General features: G+C 42.4%; 3 protein-coding genes across 4 annotated transcripts in view; 2 read left to right on the top strand and 1 right to left on the bottom strand.

Moving 5' to 3' along the window:
* Positions 1 to 1,109: 1,109 nt before the first annotated feature.
* smug1 (single-strand-selective monofunctional uracil-DNA glycosylase 1) lies at positions 1,110 to 4,977 on the top strand. Its single transcript, XM_063473084.2, has 2 exons — positions 1,110 to 1,618; positions 2,855 to 4,977. Exons 1-2 carry the CDS (start codon positions 1,295 to 1,297, stop codon positions 3,398 to 3,400), a joined length of 870 nt encoding a protein of 289 aa, XP_063329154.1. The 5' UTR covers positions 1,110 to 1,294; the 3' UTR covers positions 3,401 to 4,977.
* A 556-nt stretch (positions 4,978 to 5,533) lies between these two features.
* On the top strand, positions 5,534 to 10,951 carry LOC134627146 (calcium-binding and coiled-coil domain-containing protein 1-like). The gene is made up of 13 exons (XM_063473083.1): positions 5,534 to 5,852; positions 5,946 to 6,048; positions 7,290 to 7,492; positions 7,592 to 7,804; positions 7,895 to 8,043; positions 8,133 to 8,202; positions 8,355 to 8,609; positions 8,702 to 8,827; positions 9,105 to 9,200; positions 9,480 to 9,571; positions 9,680 to 9,818; positions 10,581 to 10,663; positions 10,830 to 10,951. The coding sequence occupies exons 1-13, from the start codon at positions 5,685 to 5,687 to the stop codon at positions 10,855 to 10,857; spliced, it is 1,725 nt and encodes a 574-aa protein (XP_063329153.1). The 5' UTR covers positions 5,534 to 5,684; the 3' UTR covers positions 10,858 to 10,951.
* Positions 10,952 to 12,612: 1,661 nt separating this feature from the next.
* LOC134627845 (retinoic acid receptor gamma-A-like) overlaps positions 12,613 to 18,430 on the bottom strand; it is a 36,386-nt gene continuing 30,568 nt past the window's right edge. For both annotated transcript variants that reach the window (XM_063474262.1, XM_063474263.1), the window contains 7 exons: positions 17,898 to 18,046; positions 16,486 to 16,627; positions 16,221 to 16,384; positions 15,896 to 16,072; positions 15,510 to 15,714; positions 15,162 to 15,320; positions 12,613 to 15,004 (listed from right to left, as the gene is read on the bottom strand). In XM_063474262.1, the coding sequence (XP_063330332.1) occupies positions 14,685 to 15,004; positions 15,162 to 15,320; positions 15,510 to 15,714; positions 15,896 to 16,072; positions 16,221 to 16,384; positions 16,486 to 16,627; positions 17,898 to 18,046 (1,316 nt within the window). In that variant the 3' untranslated portion in view covers positions 12,613 to 14,684. The remainder of the gene's footprint in view (positions 15,005 to 15,161; positions 15,321 to 15,509; positions 15,715 to 15,895; positions 16,073 to 16,220; positions 16,385 to 16,485; positions 16,628 to 17,897; positions 18,047 to 18,430) is intronic.

Genomic DNA, 18,430 nt, shown 5'->3' with positions numbered 1-18,430 from the left:
TTTTAATTTTGTGTTTTTGATCTCAGGTAAGTTAAAAAAAAACACTTCAATGATATGTCACTTGTATTTGATTTAACATCTAGGTGGCTTCATGTTTTGTTTTGTTTTTTCTAATGTAACTTCTACTTCATACATTTTTATTTATTGTCCTTTTGATATAGAGATGATTTCCTCTGGTGTTTATGTGAGCTTATTATAACAAAGGTTGTAACCCATAGTGAAGAGTATCAGGACAATCACAAAAAAGAGTTTGTGATTTGTTCATGCTCACATTGTAACTGGTGTTCAAAAGGTAGAGCATGTTATTGACCTCTGTTCCTACCACCTGAATGTTGCAGTGGCAACTGAGAATCATCAGTCCAGGCAATGTTTTCAGTCTTCTGTTGTCCGGTTTTAGTGAGCCCGTGTGAACTGTTCCCTATGTTTCCTGTTGTTAGCTAACAGGAGTTGTATCCCATCTGCAGGGCGTGTTGTGCATTTAGAGATGGTCTTCTGTAAATGCTTCTGATGGTGATGTGGTAAAATTCCAGTATAATAGCAGTTTCTGGAATCCTCAGACCAGCCTGTCTGGCACCAAAAACCATGCCACTCTCAAAGTCACGCTTCTTCCTCATTCTGATGCTCACTTTGAACTTCAACAGGTCATCTCGACCATATCTGTATGCCTAAATGTACTGAGTTGCTGACATTTGATTCGCAGATTATATATTTGCATTAACGCAGAGTTAAACAGTTGTGCCGAATGAAGTTGGCACGTGTGTGTATATATATATATAAATATATACACTTGTTCAGTTAAATGTATTTGTGTTAATCAGTCCACAGTGTGTTCTGCCATCTTTTAAACACTTCTGGGCATTTATTTTGAACTAGCATTCAAACTAACTTCATTCTCAATAATTAGCTTTATATATTGAACCCTTTTTTGGGGGAGCAGTTTAAAAAGTTTGATGTTGCCACAAAGTACTTTACAAAGTATTTTTATGCTTCTGCCACCATGTTTGCTGCTGTGGTGGACTTCTATAGATTTTATTCTTTGAGTATCATCTCATAATAATCTCTCATCTCATATATCATCGTCATAACTCTGCTAGTCTTTTTTGGTGGCTGTAATAACACCATTGTTACTGTAGATGGCAGCAGCCGACTCGAATGAAGTGACTGAAAGACGCAGAGGAAGAAAATAGTCTCGCTTAAAGACCCCGAACAACAACAAAAACCTGGGTTCATCGGTTTGGAAACGCAAAGTTATTGCTGCTTAGTTAATGGGAGCATATATAATCATTTAAAAAAAATGTTCAATGAAAACTCTTCTGCGAATGAAGCCGGTGAAGTCGCTTGTGGAGACGGAGAAGAGGACGTGCCCGTCTGTGAATCAAAGGAGCGGGGCTTTAATGCTGCTCATGAGACCCCCTCTGCCAGGTTTCTGCGGGCTGAACTGGAGCTGAACGCTCACCTCCGTGGCCTCCGCTTCAGCGACCCTGTCCGGTACATCTACAACCCGCTGGAGTACGCCTGGGACACCCACCGCTGCTATGTGGAGAAGTACTGTCAGGCCGGACAAAAGATCCTGTTTTTGGGGATGAATCCCGGACCTTTCGGAATGGCTCAGACAGGGGTGAGCACAGAATTTGAGGCATAGTACAGTTTCCAAATCGCTTATGACCGTAACATGAGCACAGCAGTGGTAAAAGGTTTTAAAGGGCTGTGAATGCGGAAGCTAACGCAAACAAACTAAGGAGACAACCTCCCAGGGGCGCTCCTATCATGTTTTCAGCGGGGTGTCGCAGCAGAGACCTGCAACATGGTGGATACTGCCTATTAAATGCAGCACACACCAGGATGAATGATTTAAGATTTAATTAAACAGTGTCACAGGACAGGAACTTGAAAATTGCTTTGTATGGAATAACTGTTTTGCAAAGTGATGAAACAAGACTAATATGTAGCAATATTAACAGTTTTAACACCAAAATATACACTAGCTAGCCACTTTATTAGGTACACATTGCTATTACTAGGTCGGACCCCCAATTGGCCTCAGAGCTGCCTTCATTCTTCGTGTCACAGATTCAACAAGATGCTGGAAACAATCGAGATTTTGGTCCATATTGACATGAGAGCATCACACCAGAGGATGGGTACACTGCAGTCATTAAAGCAACAATGCAAACTGAAGACTGACAGGACTGGTGCCCAGTGTGGTCTTCTGCAGCTTCAAGCTTCAGCCTATTCAGAGATACTCTTGCGCATACCTTCAATTAATTAACATGCTGTCATTTTACAGCATGTTAATTAAATGTGTTGTTTAGCACAGCTGCATTGTCAGTCCACTGTTTTTTTTAATTACGGCCTCATGCTGGATTTGAGGATCTTACATGATTATAAGTAATTACCACAACCCTTATTTAGCGCTACTTTTAATTAAAATTCCCAGTGTAGCCCACTTTGACATTTTGTTATTGCACACACAACAGTGAGGGGGCAGAAAGTTTGATGAGAAGAGCTGATCATGTTAAATAACTGAACCAACTGACAATTGGTAGTCATCTTCCTGTATGATTAGGATATTAAACTGCTGTGGCATCTGTAAAGGATACAGCTCTTCATCCTCTATTATAGCTCCTATCTCTCTCCATCCTGTTTCCTCCACATGTATTTAAGGAATTGAGACATCATGTAGAGAAAGCATGCAGGGTCACTGCAAGGAGGACCGGGGACAGAGAAAATGAGGAGCCACAAAACAGAGAGATGATAAAACCCCTCTGTTGTAATTTACCATCAGCATCATGAAGACTCCCAGGCTCCCTCTGACCTCAGAGCTGCTTTAAATAATCTGCTTCTCTTTGCGCAGGTCCCGTTTGGTGAGGTGAAGTCAGTTGTCGACTGGCTGAAGATCACGGGGGAGGTCGGCCGCCCACAAAATGAGCACCCAAAGAGACGAATCACGGGGCTCTCCTGCACTCAGAGCGAAGTGAGCGGCGCTCGTTTTTGGGGCTTCTTCAGAAAATTGTGCGGTGACCCGGCTGTCTTCTTCCAGCACTGCTTTGTGCACAACTTGTGCCCGTTAATCTTCATGAGCGACAGCGGGAAGAATTTAACACCCCCTGAGCTGCCCGCAGCTGAACGGGAGGCCCTGCTGCGCCTGTGTGACATTGCACTGTGCCAGGTGGTGGAGGCACTGAACGTTTCCATGGTGGTTGGTGTAGGAAAGGTGGCAGAGCAGCGGGCGCGGCGGGCTCTGTCTGCTGCAGGTGTCAACGTGCGTGTTGAGGGCATCATGCATCCATCGCCCAGGAACCCACTGGCTAATAAGGGCTGGGAGGATGTAGCTAAAGCCAAACTGCAGGAACTTGGTGTTCTATCCCTTCTAATTAAAACTTGCGCCAATCAGTCATGATAATTCTTTTCACTCCAACACCAGATGAGGATGTGTGGCATTCCTGTGTATCTTTCAGTTCACAGATGGTTTGGTGCACTGTTGAGAAGGGCACACTCACTTACCTCTTCATGGCTCCATCTGTGTGTCCAAACACATGCTGGTAGCTCCAAGGAGAACCTGTAACACTACTGCTTTTCCACATCTGTTACCACAAATGCTGTAAACACATCTGCTCTGCAACTGCATTACTTCAAGACGAGACTCCTGCTGTGATCAGAGGCTGCAACATGGCTTTAAAATATGGAGCCAGAAATATTTCTACACTAATGACTGTACGGTGCTTTGAGTAAAGCCTTAGCTCAGGGTGTATGTGTATATCCAATATTGTATTTTTCTTTGTGTGTATAACAAGCGCTACGTCTACAACTGAACCCTACAATTAAAGTTCATGTGGCCTTATATTAATCAGCTAATTAAGATGTGACCTATGAATTTCCTATAAAAGGACAGTGTTGATGTGTTAATATCAATGAGGGTCACAAAATTAGATCGGAATAGAAAAGACCTAAATTTAGTGAAAGTCAAAATAAATTTAGCTGGCTACACAGACAGCTTTTTTCATGTTGCACAAAATATATATTCATACAGTGATAATTACATGGGCAGAATCAATCTGTGGTGCTCTTTATGACATGTTTTATAGCTCTATTTTAAATTTTCATTTAGCTTGGTAATGTATTTTATGGGTCTGCACACTGAATTTTCAGTTTCAGTTTTGTTTTTATTTTACTATTTTTTTTTTTTAAATTTTATTTTACCTTGAAATAAATACTGGCTGATCAAATCTCATGCTGCAAACATGAAGTTATACTGACAGTTAAGGCATATGTTTAGCTGGGAACAGGTTGTTGAAACATATGCCAGTTGTAAAAGTAATCTGTCATTAACTGAAATACTGAGTTAATGAAAATTCTCTGCTTTTATGGCCACAGAGAAATATAGAGGAAAACTGGGAAAACCCAGGTATAAATCATAAAAAGAATGATTGTTGAAAGCACTATTATCAGTATGACCACACTGACATGTAAAATATAGCTCTGAAAAAAAACTTGCATATGCAGCAATCAGATGCCCTAAACCTAAATTTGTTAACAAATGCAACTCTCTTGGCTTTGTGCTGAAGCTACACTGCCATCAAGTGTTCAGAGTGGGAACATGATTCTTACACAATCACAGGGGGAAAAAAGGTACATGATATTAGATTTGCTTAAAAAAACAAACTTGGATACGATGTGTGTTTATCACTGGTTCGGGATTATCAGATCAGATTAAAATAAGTGCAGAATATCCTCATTTTCCATATTAAAAACAAAACAAAAAAAAGAATCTCTTTGCTGTGATACTGCCGGTTTTATGCCTCTCACTGGTTTCTGGCTGGTGGGTGCGCTGAAGTTGTTATTAACATAAATGTGAAGCTCTGATGATTTCCTCACCCCCACCCGTGCCACTACTGAGAACTGCAATCAGCAGTAACACCAGGCAGAGGATCTTGTGTCCTGTGATTGTAATGGGAGTTGAAGTCCACAGCTCCACCGTGTCAGTTGAGAAGCTGTGTACTCATGAACTGCATCTCCCGTGACTCAGCGAGCGTCACTAATTTTACTCTGGGTGCACATGGCTCAGGAGATGTTGTGAAAGTCTTGCACCTGACAGGACTGCTCATCAGTATCGACAGACTGATGCAGAGCTCCTGTCCCGCATGAGGTAGCAGAGCCATCAAGTTCATTTCAGAAGACTCAGGTAAGATTAACACCACTGAGTTTCAGCATTTAGGCCAAGATTGACCTGTTGACTTGTTAACAATGGGAAGTAGGTTAGTTGTTAGCTGAATGTCACAACTGCAAACATGAGGGAAGATTGATTACAATTTGTTTGTTTTTTACATTTCTGTAAAAACTTTATTTGTTATGTTATTATGTGTGCCATTATTATATGATATTTATGTTTTTTAAGAATTAAATATATTAAAAATGTTTTAGTATAAAGCTATTAGCTAACTTTGACTTTTTATAAATAAAAATAAGTTTGAAAGACTTTCCATTAGTCTTTAAATAGAATGGTCATTCTTATATGCGAAGACAAAGAGATCCAACCAGATCTCTCAGTCTCTGTTTATTTTGTAGGCTATATGGCATAATGTAACTCCTCAGTAGGTAAACAAGCTGATGAGCCAGGTCACCGCTGTTATGACCATGCTGCATTCCTGGACCGATGCTGCTATCGTCTTTCATCAGCTGTTCGCATGTTTTCTTCTTTAACAGCAAAGCTTCCTATCGTCATGGACAAACAGCCCAGGGTGGTGTTTCGAAATGTGGGGCAAGTGTACTTCCCCCAAACCAGGGTGGAGTGCCACTACAGTCTGACCTCAGACCATCAGTGGAGCAATAGTGACTGGATAGGAATTTTTGAGGTACAGTCACCAACTACAGCACCATCCCATGTGTTGCATTGTGGTAGTCACATTGTGTGCTTTATGACATAGAATATGTTTATCCTGTTATAGATGGGATGGACTTCAGTCAAACAGTATTACACATACACATGGGCTACTGTTCCTGAAGGCTACACAGAGGGAACCAGTGTTGACTTCTGTGCAGTTTTCCAGGGTAAGAATTGTAATAAACGCTCCTGATGGTTAATGGTCTATCTGTTTTGTTGTTGTTGTTTGTTTGTTTGGCTGAAATTGCCCTGTCCTCCCTGGTTGCACATTTCACAAATACTGTGTGCTCGTTTGTACCTTTTAAGCATAGATTCATATTTCATAATAAACTTTATTGATGTTAGACCTGGCTCTGATGCAGCACCTCAGTTCGGCATCTGTCTGAAATAAGCCTTATTAGCTCCTTTTCATTGGCTGCCCCTCATAAGCACAAGGATTAAACTCCAAAACTGTGTGCCTCAAAAAATGAATACGATAGATATCCCTTCACTTTGACATCATTTCATCTCAGAGTGATTACTATACAACTACAGACATAAAAATCTGAAACTTTAATATCCACCACTGTTTATGTATGACAGAGAACGAGGAAAAGCATAACGGGTCCTCTTTAAACCTGCATTCTTTCTAATAGCCAGCAGGGGGAGACTTTGGCTTCAACAAAGAAAAACTATTTTGTAGACGTCTCAGTATGCAGTATCCAGATAGGTTTCTATTCTTAATTGTAACACAGGATGGTGAATATTTTGAAAATTGTGGCCCCATTCGGGGAAAAAAGATCATTTAGGGTGTAGCTGAAAAGTTATGATTGAAAAATAAGTTTCTAAATGAGTTCCACCCTTTGCTTGTTCTGTCCACCTATAGACAAACAAACAAATAAACAGACAGATAAAACCCAAAATGTGTATGTCAAAGTGGTTATGTCCACCTCTCATATACAGTCTGTCTCTGTGTCGCCCGTCAGTGGTCACTGACACCCTGGGGGAAAAAAATCTGCTTTCCCTGTTGCCAGCTATGTAGAGAATGAAAGTTTTAATTTCAGTTGTTCAGCAGTTGCTGGAAGGATTTGGGGTTTCCAGGCAGTCTGCTGACCGAGCTCTAGGCCTGTGTAACAGACACACCTCAGAGTGCACTGCTGCATCACCACAGCAAAGTGATACCAGGGTGGTAAAAAAAGATGCTGCTGTGCACTTTTATAGAAGATTAGCTGTTGTTTTTAATGTTTTCACTGTGATCAAATAAAACTAATTAATGCAATGCATTAGGAGCTTATAATGAGATTGTACTGCACTAGTTTAGTTTTTTTTCGATTTGGGCCTTATTTTGCATTATCATAACTGTAACTGACAGTAACTGACAGTTAATTTTAGGCACTAGAGGATAATAAGAAATGTCTTCTTGATACAGCATCATACCTGCCCCGCCCCAGTACTGTAGAGTACCAATTTGTGTATGTGGACAAGATGGGAGAGGTGTGTGCCCGTAGTCGTTCCTTCACGTTCTGTGCTCCCAAGCCGCTTGAGGAGCTTGAGACCCTGAAAGAAGAAGAAGATGCAGAGGATGGAGAAGAAGAGCTGCTCTTAGTCATTCCCAGAGCTCAGCTGCTGCAGGTGGGAAGAGAAAATGTTTATTTCTTTTCATTATCTTTGACACAGGAATTAGAAATATGTTTGAAAATGCTTCGTCATTTCTTCCTGTGTTGTCCACAGAGCCGGCTGGAGGAGTGCTTAAAAAAGCAAGGAGGTTTGCAGCAAGCGTTGGATGTAGCGAAAAAGGATACGGAGAATGAGAAAGAAAACACTAGAAAGGCAAGAAGTGAATGGGAATATGAAAGAGAAGCAATGAAGGAGGAGATCATGGAGCTCAGAGACAACCTGAGACACAGCCGAGAGATGCTGAAGACAATCGAGGTAAAACACGAGGTGCACACTGATCACCAGTGGTGCACTGATAGCTGATCATTGAAAATTCATGAAAAGATGTATTCTCTTTTCTCTCCATGCAACTGAAAGGATGCGAAATACAGTCAAGAAAGTCTGGCCTCTGAGCTGAGTAAACTTGCGGCTGAAAAAGCTGAAAGAGAGCAGCGCATCAAAGACCTGGAGGAGGACGTCGAGATTCTGGCTGAGCGAGAAAAAGAGCAAAACAGGGAACTGGAAAGGCAAGCCCTCGCAACACATGTCAGCTGAGTCATTCTTGGCTTGTCCAGCCACTTTGGCCTGAAAAGTGAATTTATTTTTTTTGCCACAGGCTGAAAGAAAGAGTGAAGAAAATGTCCTGTCAAATGAAGCATGATGAGGAGAAGAGGAAGTCTCTGCAGGTTAACTGCTGTGAAGCTTGTCACTCTATAACACACAAAAGCCAATAACCCGTCATCTCACTACAAACAGACGAGAATCAGATGTTTTCCTGTCTTTTCTTCTGGCATATTCTCCCGCATTGTATCTCTTCATGCTCCCTGACTCCCCGAAGATGGAAAATGAGGATACTCTGGCCGAGGCACGACTGCTCCAGGAACGTCTCGAGGGAAGCGACCATGTGGCAGAAGGCCTGCGTAGGGAGCTGAGGGACCTGAGCACCCGACAGGGTCACACCCACACTGACCTGCACCAAGCCCGACTCCAAGTGGCCCAGCTCACTCTGCAGCTGTCTGAGGAGAACCTCCTCCTGAGGGAGGAGCGGGCCAACTGGGCTTTGGAGAGAGAGGCATACAGACATGCAGCAGAAGTGAGGATGCAGAATATGCATCAAAGTAAAAAGAAAAAAAAAACCCAAAAGAAACAACAAAAAAACTAAACTGTTTTCATGTTTTTGTGCAGACTGACAAAAAGAAGCTGCAAGATGTTGCCTGCGAGGTGCAGAAGAAGGAGGAGTGGCTCCAGGAGGAGAGGATGGAGAGGGAGAAACTAGAAGTGCAGCTCGGGAGAGAGAAAGACTACAATAAAGTAAGAAACTCAAAGCACATCGCAATCGCCGTTCAGCTCTAAATATAACTGCTTATGTGCCGCAATTCTGCATCATGAGATGCTCAACTTACAGTACAGAGAGCTGTGCCAGACTTCTTTCATTACTCACATACTGGCACAAATAGAAAACCTTCCATGAACAGTGAACAAACATTTCCTCACGACAACATGTGATGAACAGCGGGGAAGATGAGAAGACCCATCAGAATGGTGGGCGTTCAGGCGACCTGAGTATAAATGTTGCTGCCCCCTGTAGGTGCTGCTGGGTGAGGCGAAGCGTGAGCTGCAGGAGCTGAGGGCCAGTTTGAGAAAGGTCCAGAAAGAAAGGGAGGAGGAACAGCTTCAAAACCAGGCAAGGATTCAACACCAGATCAACAGCACAGCTCACGATTCTTTAATCTACCACAAGAAACAGTATAGAGACGCTAACCAAAGCCCTACGCTTTGGTTCTGCTCTTCACGGGATAGGCATGAATTAAACTGGCATTTCTCAACAGAACACAGCAAAATGTGTTTTTCGCCCAAGCTCAGTTACACGTTTTAGAGAGCGACTGCTGATTAGTTTAGGTATTCATTCTCATCACCTTCCTTTCCTGATCAAATCTGTGTTTTTGTAATTTGAACCTTGCAGGATTTGGTGAACTACATCCATCAGTTAGAGCAGAGATTAGGGATTGTGCCAGAAGCTGAAGCAAGCAGTACAGCTCCCACGTGCGTATGTAAGTAAAGAGATCTTTTTGCATGCCACGCTGCTATTTCATTGAACTGTAATGAAAACTAAGTTAAAGACTCACTGCTGGTTCATACAGCTCCTGGCTCTACCCCTGCGAGTGATGAGAGTGCTTCCTCCAGGTCAGTCTTTGCACCTGTTTCCTCATCCAATGACCTGCAGCAGCCCGACAGAGCTGAGATCCCTCCTGAGACACAGATCCAGAGCGAGGAAGAAGACACACCAGCCTCTGACACACAGGTAAACCCAGGACTGATACACCTAGGTAGGGAAATATTTGGCTAGTTGGCCAAATTAGTCCTCAATTTCTGTTTCACAGGAGAGTTTAATGCCGCCTGTTGGAAATCAACTACTAAAGTCTGTGACTTTAGACAAAGTCTAATGTGACTTTGTCTAAAGTCACATTAGACAAAAGCACCAGACCAGTGTATCATCCCAGAGCGCCCATCGTCACAACATGTCTCCTAACTAATCCATTTAATAATTTATGGCTTGTGTAATGAGCTTATTTTAATTCCTTATAGACAACTTCCTCATATTTGAAGTGGTTTCCAACAAATTACTGCATTTTGCAGTATAATTTAGATGATATTTGATACGGATACGGATTATTAGTACAGCACAAACGTTTGAGGCATTTCAGTTGTCGCATACAGTCAGAGTCATGAAGAACTATTTTCTCTCACAAAAATGAGTCCTGCACCAGATTATTTGACCCTCACTAAATCCTAAACTAGCGGTTTTAAAAAGGCAAAAGATGATCTCTTCGAATGCTGATTAGATTTTTTTTTTCATCTACTGCGCTCTACTGGGTACTAATTGATCATTAAAGACTATTTGGATGTAATTTCTCAGAGCTCTTTTACACCACAGAAAATAAGATGAAAGTAAAATGAGTACCACACTATATTTCCGTTTTGAAACCCCGGTCTCAGTCCAAGTGTTCTGGGTGGATACAGACCCACAGTTCACCTGCATCTCTGCCTCTGTCTGTTGAACCAGGATGAGGAAAGGGAGCAGTGTGAACCCTCTGCTGCTGAAAGAAAGAAACTGATCCTACCAGAGCTCATCAACCCCGTCCTCAGGTGACACGGCTGGCTTTCCAGCAGTTACACTTCACACGCCCTCTTTTCTCCGCCACAGCTGAAAATAAGACTGAATAAAATAATAGGACGGTCATGCTAAGCGAGAAGCAGAAGTGTGGAATTATTTACCTTTGCTTAAAACTTTCAACTCTCTTTGCCTCTGCAGTGAGCTGGCTGACTCCCCCATGTGGTAACACAGGGATGGATGGCAGGTTTCCCGTGTACCACTGTGGTATTATTTTATATGGGTCATAAGAACACTTGAGACCTATATAAAGTCCCCGTCACAAAGGGTATTGTGCTTTTACCTCAAGAGTGTCTTTTAGGAATTTGCAAGTCTTAAGTGAGCTAATGTTCGCTGTTGTTTTATGCCGTTTGTGGTTTTAATTCTGATTCAAACTTAGTGACACTCAGGATGAATTTTAATTGCAAATTGAATTTTTTGTTTTCCGAACTTTTAGATGAAGATTCATATTTTCGAACTTTTATTTCATTATTAGGTGTCTGTGTCACAGCTGTTGTGAGATATCAGTTGCACACACTAGCCCCCCCTGGGCTCTGCATGTGAGTGTGACTGCACAAAGTGTGTCAAGTGTGTGGGTGTGGGTCACAGTCAAGTGCGAAATGCTTTGCTCCTGGCTCGTTTGGTGCAGTTCAGGTAAACGTTTGTTATTCAATGGTGCTCTTTAATAAAACATAATAATGAATACCAGGTGAGTGCTGTGCCTAAACGTCATTATTTCACCATTTGATGATTTTTCCCAAAGTGACCCAGAAATGTGCAAAAATGTTCTTTGAAAACTTAATACCATTGTTCAGAAATGGTTGTACACCGATGCTGTTCCAGGTTATATTTGACCCGTATCTCTTCAGATAGACTTCAAGGTAGCACTTTATAATAGTGTCACAGTATTAAGTATAAGTATTAATAAGCACTTAATTCGTCATTTATCATTACTTCTCCTTAGTATGTCTTTGATAAATACAGAAGTTTATCCATGTGTTACTGTTACACCATGTACAGCAATGATAGCTGTGTAGCTATATACAGCCTTCATTGCTACCACATCACTGCTAATAATAATCATAATAATTATATATTATAATCCCATGTAAATGATGACTTAAGCACTTCCTAATACCTTAATAAAACTTAGTAGTTTGACATTATTATAAATTGCTACCGATTTCAGATCCACCACTGTGGCTAATATCAAGGAGAATGATGGTTATAGGGAACCTTGAAACTATGAAGCCGTGCATGACAGAGGTTACAGAGCTCAAGGGGGACCCTGACACAGAGACAAGCACCTGCTGGCTGTTGAAACAGTGAAGCAGAAGGACAACATAGGAGTGATCATCTATGGCGTGCATAAGGAACAGAGGTCAGAGGGTGACTTGACGCAGACTCCAAATCTGCAAAAATCAGTTCGATTCAGTGCTGAGATTAAAGTGAAAGCCAAACTAGATTAAAAGAGGAGTTGTGGGAAGTCATCAGGTCATTAAAGAGCCTGAACTGCCACTTTAGTGTGTGCAGGAAAAACATATACCAGTCCTGCAGATGCAACATTTCCTACCGCTGCTTTCAATGCACAGACTAGTTTATGACAAGCATTTTTTTAAATGTTGCATTAATCTTGATGATAACAGATTAGAATATACTTAAATCATTGTGGCTGTTATGTTTTCATGTCTCAAGTGAAACAGGACATGATGTTGTGCGATAGCATGCGGAAAAATAGTAGATGCTGTTGGAAAAGCTAAAAATACACCATTCCTGCTCTTTGATTAATAAAGGACTAATCGTCCATTTATTAATGTCAGACACTTATTATGAGGGAATTCTTGGCCTGGGTCACACTGAAGTATGTGAGTGTTAAAAGATGAGTGGCTGCTTGGTTCAAAGATGTGTAAAGGGATTTCAAAGAAGATGACAAGTGGAGACGCTATAAGGTCTGAGAACAAAAAGAGCATTTATCAAAATACAAGAAACAACAAATAACAAATCACGAGCCCCCAAACAGCAAAATATAGTATTGACTTCTCATAAAAATGTAAAAACAAGAACATATCAACCCAGTTTTTGGATTTCCATGTGTGTGTGTGTGTTTGTGTGTGTGTGTGTGTGTGAGTGCATGGATGTCAGAGCCATCAAAGCTATTTTGATACAAGTCAAGTTGAATTAAAACTCATGAGGAACCTGAATCCCTGAACATGACAGAGACAACGACCTTAATAAAAAGCAGTAAGCATTGTAAATGTTTTGTTTTCGTCCAAATGTAACGTAAAATCCATATTTGATCTTTTTTAAATGCCACACTTGTGTGTAGAGCTCTTTTTAAACTGCACCAGCTCAAATCCAGAAAAAAATAAAAAGGTTTTAAAACAAATAAAAGAAGGAAAAAACCTATTCCAAACTATCATGGTTATATGAAACAGAAATACTTTTAAATACTGAACAGTTTGAGTCGGGCTGATCGTGTGCAAGGTGTGTTCTGTCCTTTCCCACAGTTGTTTGGTTCTAAAGTTTTCACAATAAAACAGCAAAATTACCAAATTTAGGAGCAAACTTGGTGGGCCTTTCTTATTTAACGCGCCTTCTGTCTTTATCAACATAGCACACATGAGAACCCCACTCAGTCACTCAGTGCCTGTTTGTGTTGGACGGTTGTTGGCCAGAACTCGAGCAGTCCCAAAACAAGTGTACGTGCGAGGGATTTCTCCAACCTAAAGAAAAAAATATCTAATATTTGTACATTTTTTAAAATTTTTTGTTGCAAAATCCATTTTATACACATTTACAGATGCTGATAATTGGACACTCACTCATGTGGATGATAGCAGTGATGTAACATGTCTATTACACCAACCTGTTTACTGGGACACACTCACACACACACGCACACACATCTGAGGTTTCTGTGATGTAAACGGCTTTTAATGGTTGTGTTTGCTTGGATGAGTCTTTGCTTGCCTTAAAAAAACAGGAAGAAAATCTTATGGCTTAACTGTACCTGGTTGTTTGAACGAGTGCATGTACTGAAAGTTTGAATGATTCCTAACCTGTGTGAAAGAAGAACGTCTGATGGAAAAGAAAAGAAATGCTGTAAAAACAGGTGAAGCGTGGCCCTGATCAACTGGAGATATGTTTTCCCGCATTTCTCTGACATTTTTATTATTTGGCCCACAAGCACCAGGGTTTGAATTAAAGCTGAAGTCCTCTTGCATTTCTTTCAGATTAGCCAATCAACAATCCTGAATGATCACACTTTGAGTTTGAGTCCTGCTCATGACTCTTTAGCTATTGCTCTTTTTCCTTTTTGTTTTCCTCTTTTCTTCTGCTATTGCTTCACTGTGTCCGATAAAACTAACGCATACGATAAAAAGCACAAATGTCCAATCAGATGCGAGCACTGAGTGTGAAAATATACACAAAAAAAAGCAACACGAGGTCCCACAAACAAACAAAAGACAAAACAGTAATGTGTACATGCTTATAAAAACCATACAATGAAAAAATAAGTAGCATATCTCTGAATAGTAATAAAAGTAATTCTGAGAAGACATCTGTGGCATCTGGACGCCACATAAGAGTTCTGTTGCTGCAATGTACTCTTACCATCAATTTTATACAAAGCATAGCCCTTAATAGATAGCGGAGGAGTGCATTTTTTGTCTCTCAACAACTGTTTTTCCTGTCTTTGTGCGGACAAAACGCTTTTTTTTTAATATATATATATCTTTTAAACATTCTGGCACTGTGATTTTCTTTTTTAACTGTGCCCTCATCAATCCACTGAAATGTAGTGCTTTTGCGTCTCCAAATTCCTCACTTGCTACACTGAATTGAACACATTTTCCTTTCAGTCAGTATGTACAGTATACGCGGATATGTGCTGTGCGAAACGCCGTTTTAAGAGCTTTAATCTGTGAGGTTTCTACGAGCTGACGTTGCTCGGCAGTGGCGCTCGGCGAATCCGTGCGAGGCAGCGGTGTCGTCTTGTGTCTCTCTTTCTCTGTCTCACTGCGTCTTCCCTGTCACGCCTTTCTTTTGCGCGCCCGCTGCCGCCTCCCCCCACGCCTCTCCGTCGCTTTCTGCCCCTCGCTCTTTCTCCTCGTCCCAATAGTCGTCCTCTTCCTCCTCCTCTTCTTCCTCGAAGGCTGACTCGTACGTGGCCTTGTCCTCTTGCTTGATGGCTTGAATGGCAGGGGGAGCAGCTGCGCCGCTGTCGCCCGAGTCGCTGCTGTCCTCGAAGGAGTCCGGGTTCTCCAGCATCTCCCTGATCAGGGGAGGCATGGGGCCGGGGATCTCTGTCTTTAGTGTGATGGCTCTTTCTGCACCTGCACACACATGGACATTTATTTACTCGTAGGTATAAAGAAACAAAGAACGTCACATGCTAAAAGGAGTCATCTAATTTCAGTACTTATGCGTGTTGAGCTTTGACACTGAGATCTACTCCAAACTGTGGTTGTGCTATGAAAAAAACAAGCTAACCCTTGGTGCTGATTCCCCTGAGGTCTGTGACTTTCATCAGCATTCGGGGAAACATGTGGGGCTTGTTCGGGCGTCTGCGTCGGGTGTAGATCTTCAGGGCCTCTAGCAGCGGTTCCTGCAGCTTGTCCACCTTCTCCGGCTCTTCCAAGTCCATACGGTCTAGGAGTGAAGTGAAGAGAGTGGACACAGCAAAACAATTACAAGAAGTGAGACACTGTTACAGCCTTCATGCTACCGACTGACTGCTAAACTGTGACCATAAACTGATGTCTCTTCGTTTCCATCAATAATTCCACGACTGCAAGCGGACACGATGCAAACAGACGCCGAACAGTGACCCAAGTTTACCTCCGCAGATGAGACAGATTGCGCTGAGCAGCCCTGTCTCGGTGTCGTCCATCTCCAAAGGCAGCAGCTGACCGGCGAAGGCAAACACCAGGTCTGTGAGCGGGCCAAAGCCGGCATTATGCATCTGGGTCCTGTTTAGAGTCAGGCCATCTGAGAAGGTCATCGTGTCCTGCTCTGGTGTGTAGCGAGTGCATATCCTCAGCATCTAAGCAGGGGAAGAATATGATGAGGCATAAACCAGAAATTTCTAGACAGAAGTTCACGTTGAAATTTTTTCACGGGAGCTGTTCAGAATCACAAAGCAGCGTGACAAATAGAGAATAGCTTAGGGATGTGGAGGTGTAGTCGATTAAAGGGGAGGAGTAATAGGAACGTGGCGCTAGTACCAGGATGTCCAGACATGCAGATTTGAGGAGGGTGATCTGGTCAGCGATGGTGAGCGTAGTGAAGCCTGGTAGCCGCTTGGCAAACTCCACAATCTTTATAATGCACTTAGTGGAGAGCTCACTGAACTTATCCCATAGGCCCAAGTCCAGCTGCACTCTGTGGTCAGCACTTGAATTCTGGGAGAGAGAAAGAGGGACACTTTTTTTTCTTTCTGTGTGACTGTGCAAACTCCACATAGTGTTTGTCCTTCCTGCAAAGCGGTGAGCTTAAGTGGAGCGTGAGTGTCGAGAAGTGGATGCAATTATGTGCTAAAAAAAGACTCACTGTGGTGTATTTTCCTAGTTGGCACAGAGACGGGAAGGTCTCTTGGTGAGCTTTGCTGACTTTGTTGACCAGCTCCTCCAGTTCTCCACTTAGCTCGTAGTTCTCGGGCAGCACCACTTCCTCCTTCACGTCCTTCTTCTTTTTGTTCCTGTCGTTACGCACCGCTACCGGGAAACACGTGCACGAGATGAGGAAAAGACACAACTCCTTTTGCTTTTTCCTCGATAGCGACACACCGACAGCCCGTAATATCTGAGACGCTTACCTTCTTTGGACATGCCGACCTCAAAGCACTTCTGCAGCCGACAGTACTGGCAGCGGTTGCGGGTAACTTTGTTGATCTGACAGTTCTTGTCTCTGTGGCACGTATACACCATGTTCTTTTGAATGCTGCGCCTGAAAAAACCCTAAAACAGACACAGGAAAATGTCTTGGACATGGATGCCACACAATAAATACATAAAAAACTTAAAAAAGCTACTATTGTTAGTCAGGATTTGGTACTATTTAGTAGATCAGTGCAAAGACTGTCTAAATAATTTAATCTTCTGATGTAACAGAACTATGATCTTTCCTTCTTAGTGCAGCAGATATTGATCCCAAGTAGACACCGAAAGAAAAACTGGCACATGTATTTTTCATGATTGCTTTTTTGCTAAAGCCCATCAGAATTTAGAAAATCCCACGACATCGACACAGGCAAGAAAATCTGGCTTTTCAGTTGAACTACACTCTTCAAATGAACACCGTGTCACAGCAGCCAGCAGCGTTAAAAGTACTTTGGATTAAAAAGCAGGAGAGCCTAAAGCATTAACCAGCCAACTTCATACTGTAGGTGGCTACATGAGTTAGCTGATACAACGGGGAGGTGGGCAGTGGAGCGGTGCATCAGTCATCTCACATCAACAAGGCTCTAGGTCGGTGAACTGAGTTGAGGTGATTCTGGATGTGTTAGTGTGACGGTAAGTGTTTAACCTGCGTTAGCTGGTTAAAAAATAAGCAGTGATTACATGGTGTGGAACCGTGAGAGGTAGCCAAGGGTAAAAGAAATAAATTGTCCAAATGTAGTTGTATGTGTCATAGTGCTATGGGACCTGGACTGGTCTTCTACTCTATTTGAGCGCTCAAAGCTCTTTATACAACATGTTTCATTCCCACAAGCACTTTTTTGTTCTGACTCTAAGTTCTTTCACACTCTGGTTAACACATTGGGAACAACTTGGGATTCAGTATCTTGCCCAAAAATACTTAGGCAAGCAGTCTGGAGCAGCCAGGGATCAAACCACCAACTGTCCAATTAGTGGATGACTTGCTCTACCTCCTGAGCCACAGCTACCACAAGAGTAATGGCTCAAAGAGCACAGCACTGTGCAGCAGCAATTGTTATCAGACCACTGGAGCAGATATCTTGTTTCACTTGAAACAAACAAGTTCTGAAGACATTTTTAGGTTATACTTACTTATAGCCAAAAGAAGCCATTTGCCCGTCACAAACAGCAGCACACTGTTCATTTGTAGCTTTAATCATGTGCAGTTACGTATGGATACACTAGAGGGCAGCTCAGCGACAGCAAGCACATCTCTGTGCACATCTGTCTGCCTTACTTTTCAGGGGACCTCAGCTGTTCACATTACACATGTCCTGTAAACTCCTCGTGTATCTCCAACTTCATTTACCTTGCAGCCCTCACAGGAGCTCACTCCATAGTGATAACCAGATGACTTGTCCTGGCACACAAAGCACGGCTTATAAACGCGAGGAGGAGGAGGCGGCGAAGGAGAGCTTGGCACCATCTCCTCCGAACTGGTGCTCTGGGTCTCCACGGCTGCGGAAAAAGCACAGAATGGAGAAACAGTTGAGTATTCTTATGAATTCAGAGCATCTTGTTTATACTTATTCTTAAAGTCTTTGAAACTTTGATGAAAGCTAATACAAAGTGATTAACAGAAAGAGTGGTCAGCAAACAACCCCCCCCTACCCCACACAGGCCACCCCTCGGAGCCAGAAGGCAAGCTCAAAGGCAGACATTTTTAAGAGAAAAGGGAGGAGGGGTGGCACTGCTGATTGACAGGGACTTAAAAGAGACACAATTAGCTGATGGCCAGATGGCCCTGCTGATAAAAATCTGATTGGCAGCTGAGATTTGATTGGCTTTTCCATTTACTGGTGAGTGTGGGGGGAGGTGAGATACCGCTGTTGGATTTTTGAC

This window comes from Pelmatolapia mariae, linkage group LG5, assembly GCF_036321145.2.
Source record: "Pelmatolapia mariae isolate MD_Pm_ZW linkage group LG5, Pm_UMD_F_2, whole genome shotgun sequence".
Taxonomy (NCBI): domain Eukaryota; kingdom Metazoa; phylum Chordata; class Actinopteri; order Cichliformes; family Cichlidae; genus Pelmatolapia; species Pelmatolapia mariae.
The sequence above is the reverse complement of the archived record's forward strand: the minus strand, read 5'-3'. Positions and strand labels throughout refer to the sequence as shown.

Bases quoted from the DNA above. Each gene is read 5' to 3' on its own strand.
- smug1 (XM_063473084.2), top strand. From the start codon at position 1,295: ATGTTCAATGAAAACTCTTCTGCGAATGAAGCCGGTGAAGTCGCTTGT. The intron at 1,619-2,854 runs GTGAGCACAGAA...CTCTTTGCGCAG, and splicing joins TCGGAATGGCTCAGACAGGG to GTCCCGTTTGGTGAGGTGAA.
- LOC134627146 (XM_063473083.1), top strand. From the start codon at position 5,685: ATGTTTTCTTCTTTAACAGCAAAGCTTCCTATCGTCATGGACAAACAG. The intron at 5,853-5,945 runs GTACAGTCACCA...ATCCTGTTATAG, and splicing joins ACTGGATAGGAATTTTTGAG to ATGGGATGGACTTCAGTCAA. The intron at 9,201-9,479 runs GCAAGGATTCAA...TGAACCTTGCAG, and splicing joins AGGAACAGCTTCAAAACCAG to GATTTGGTGAACTACATCCA.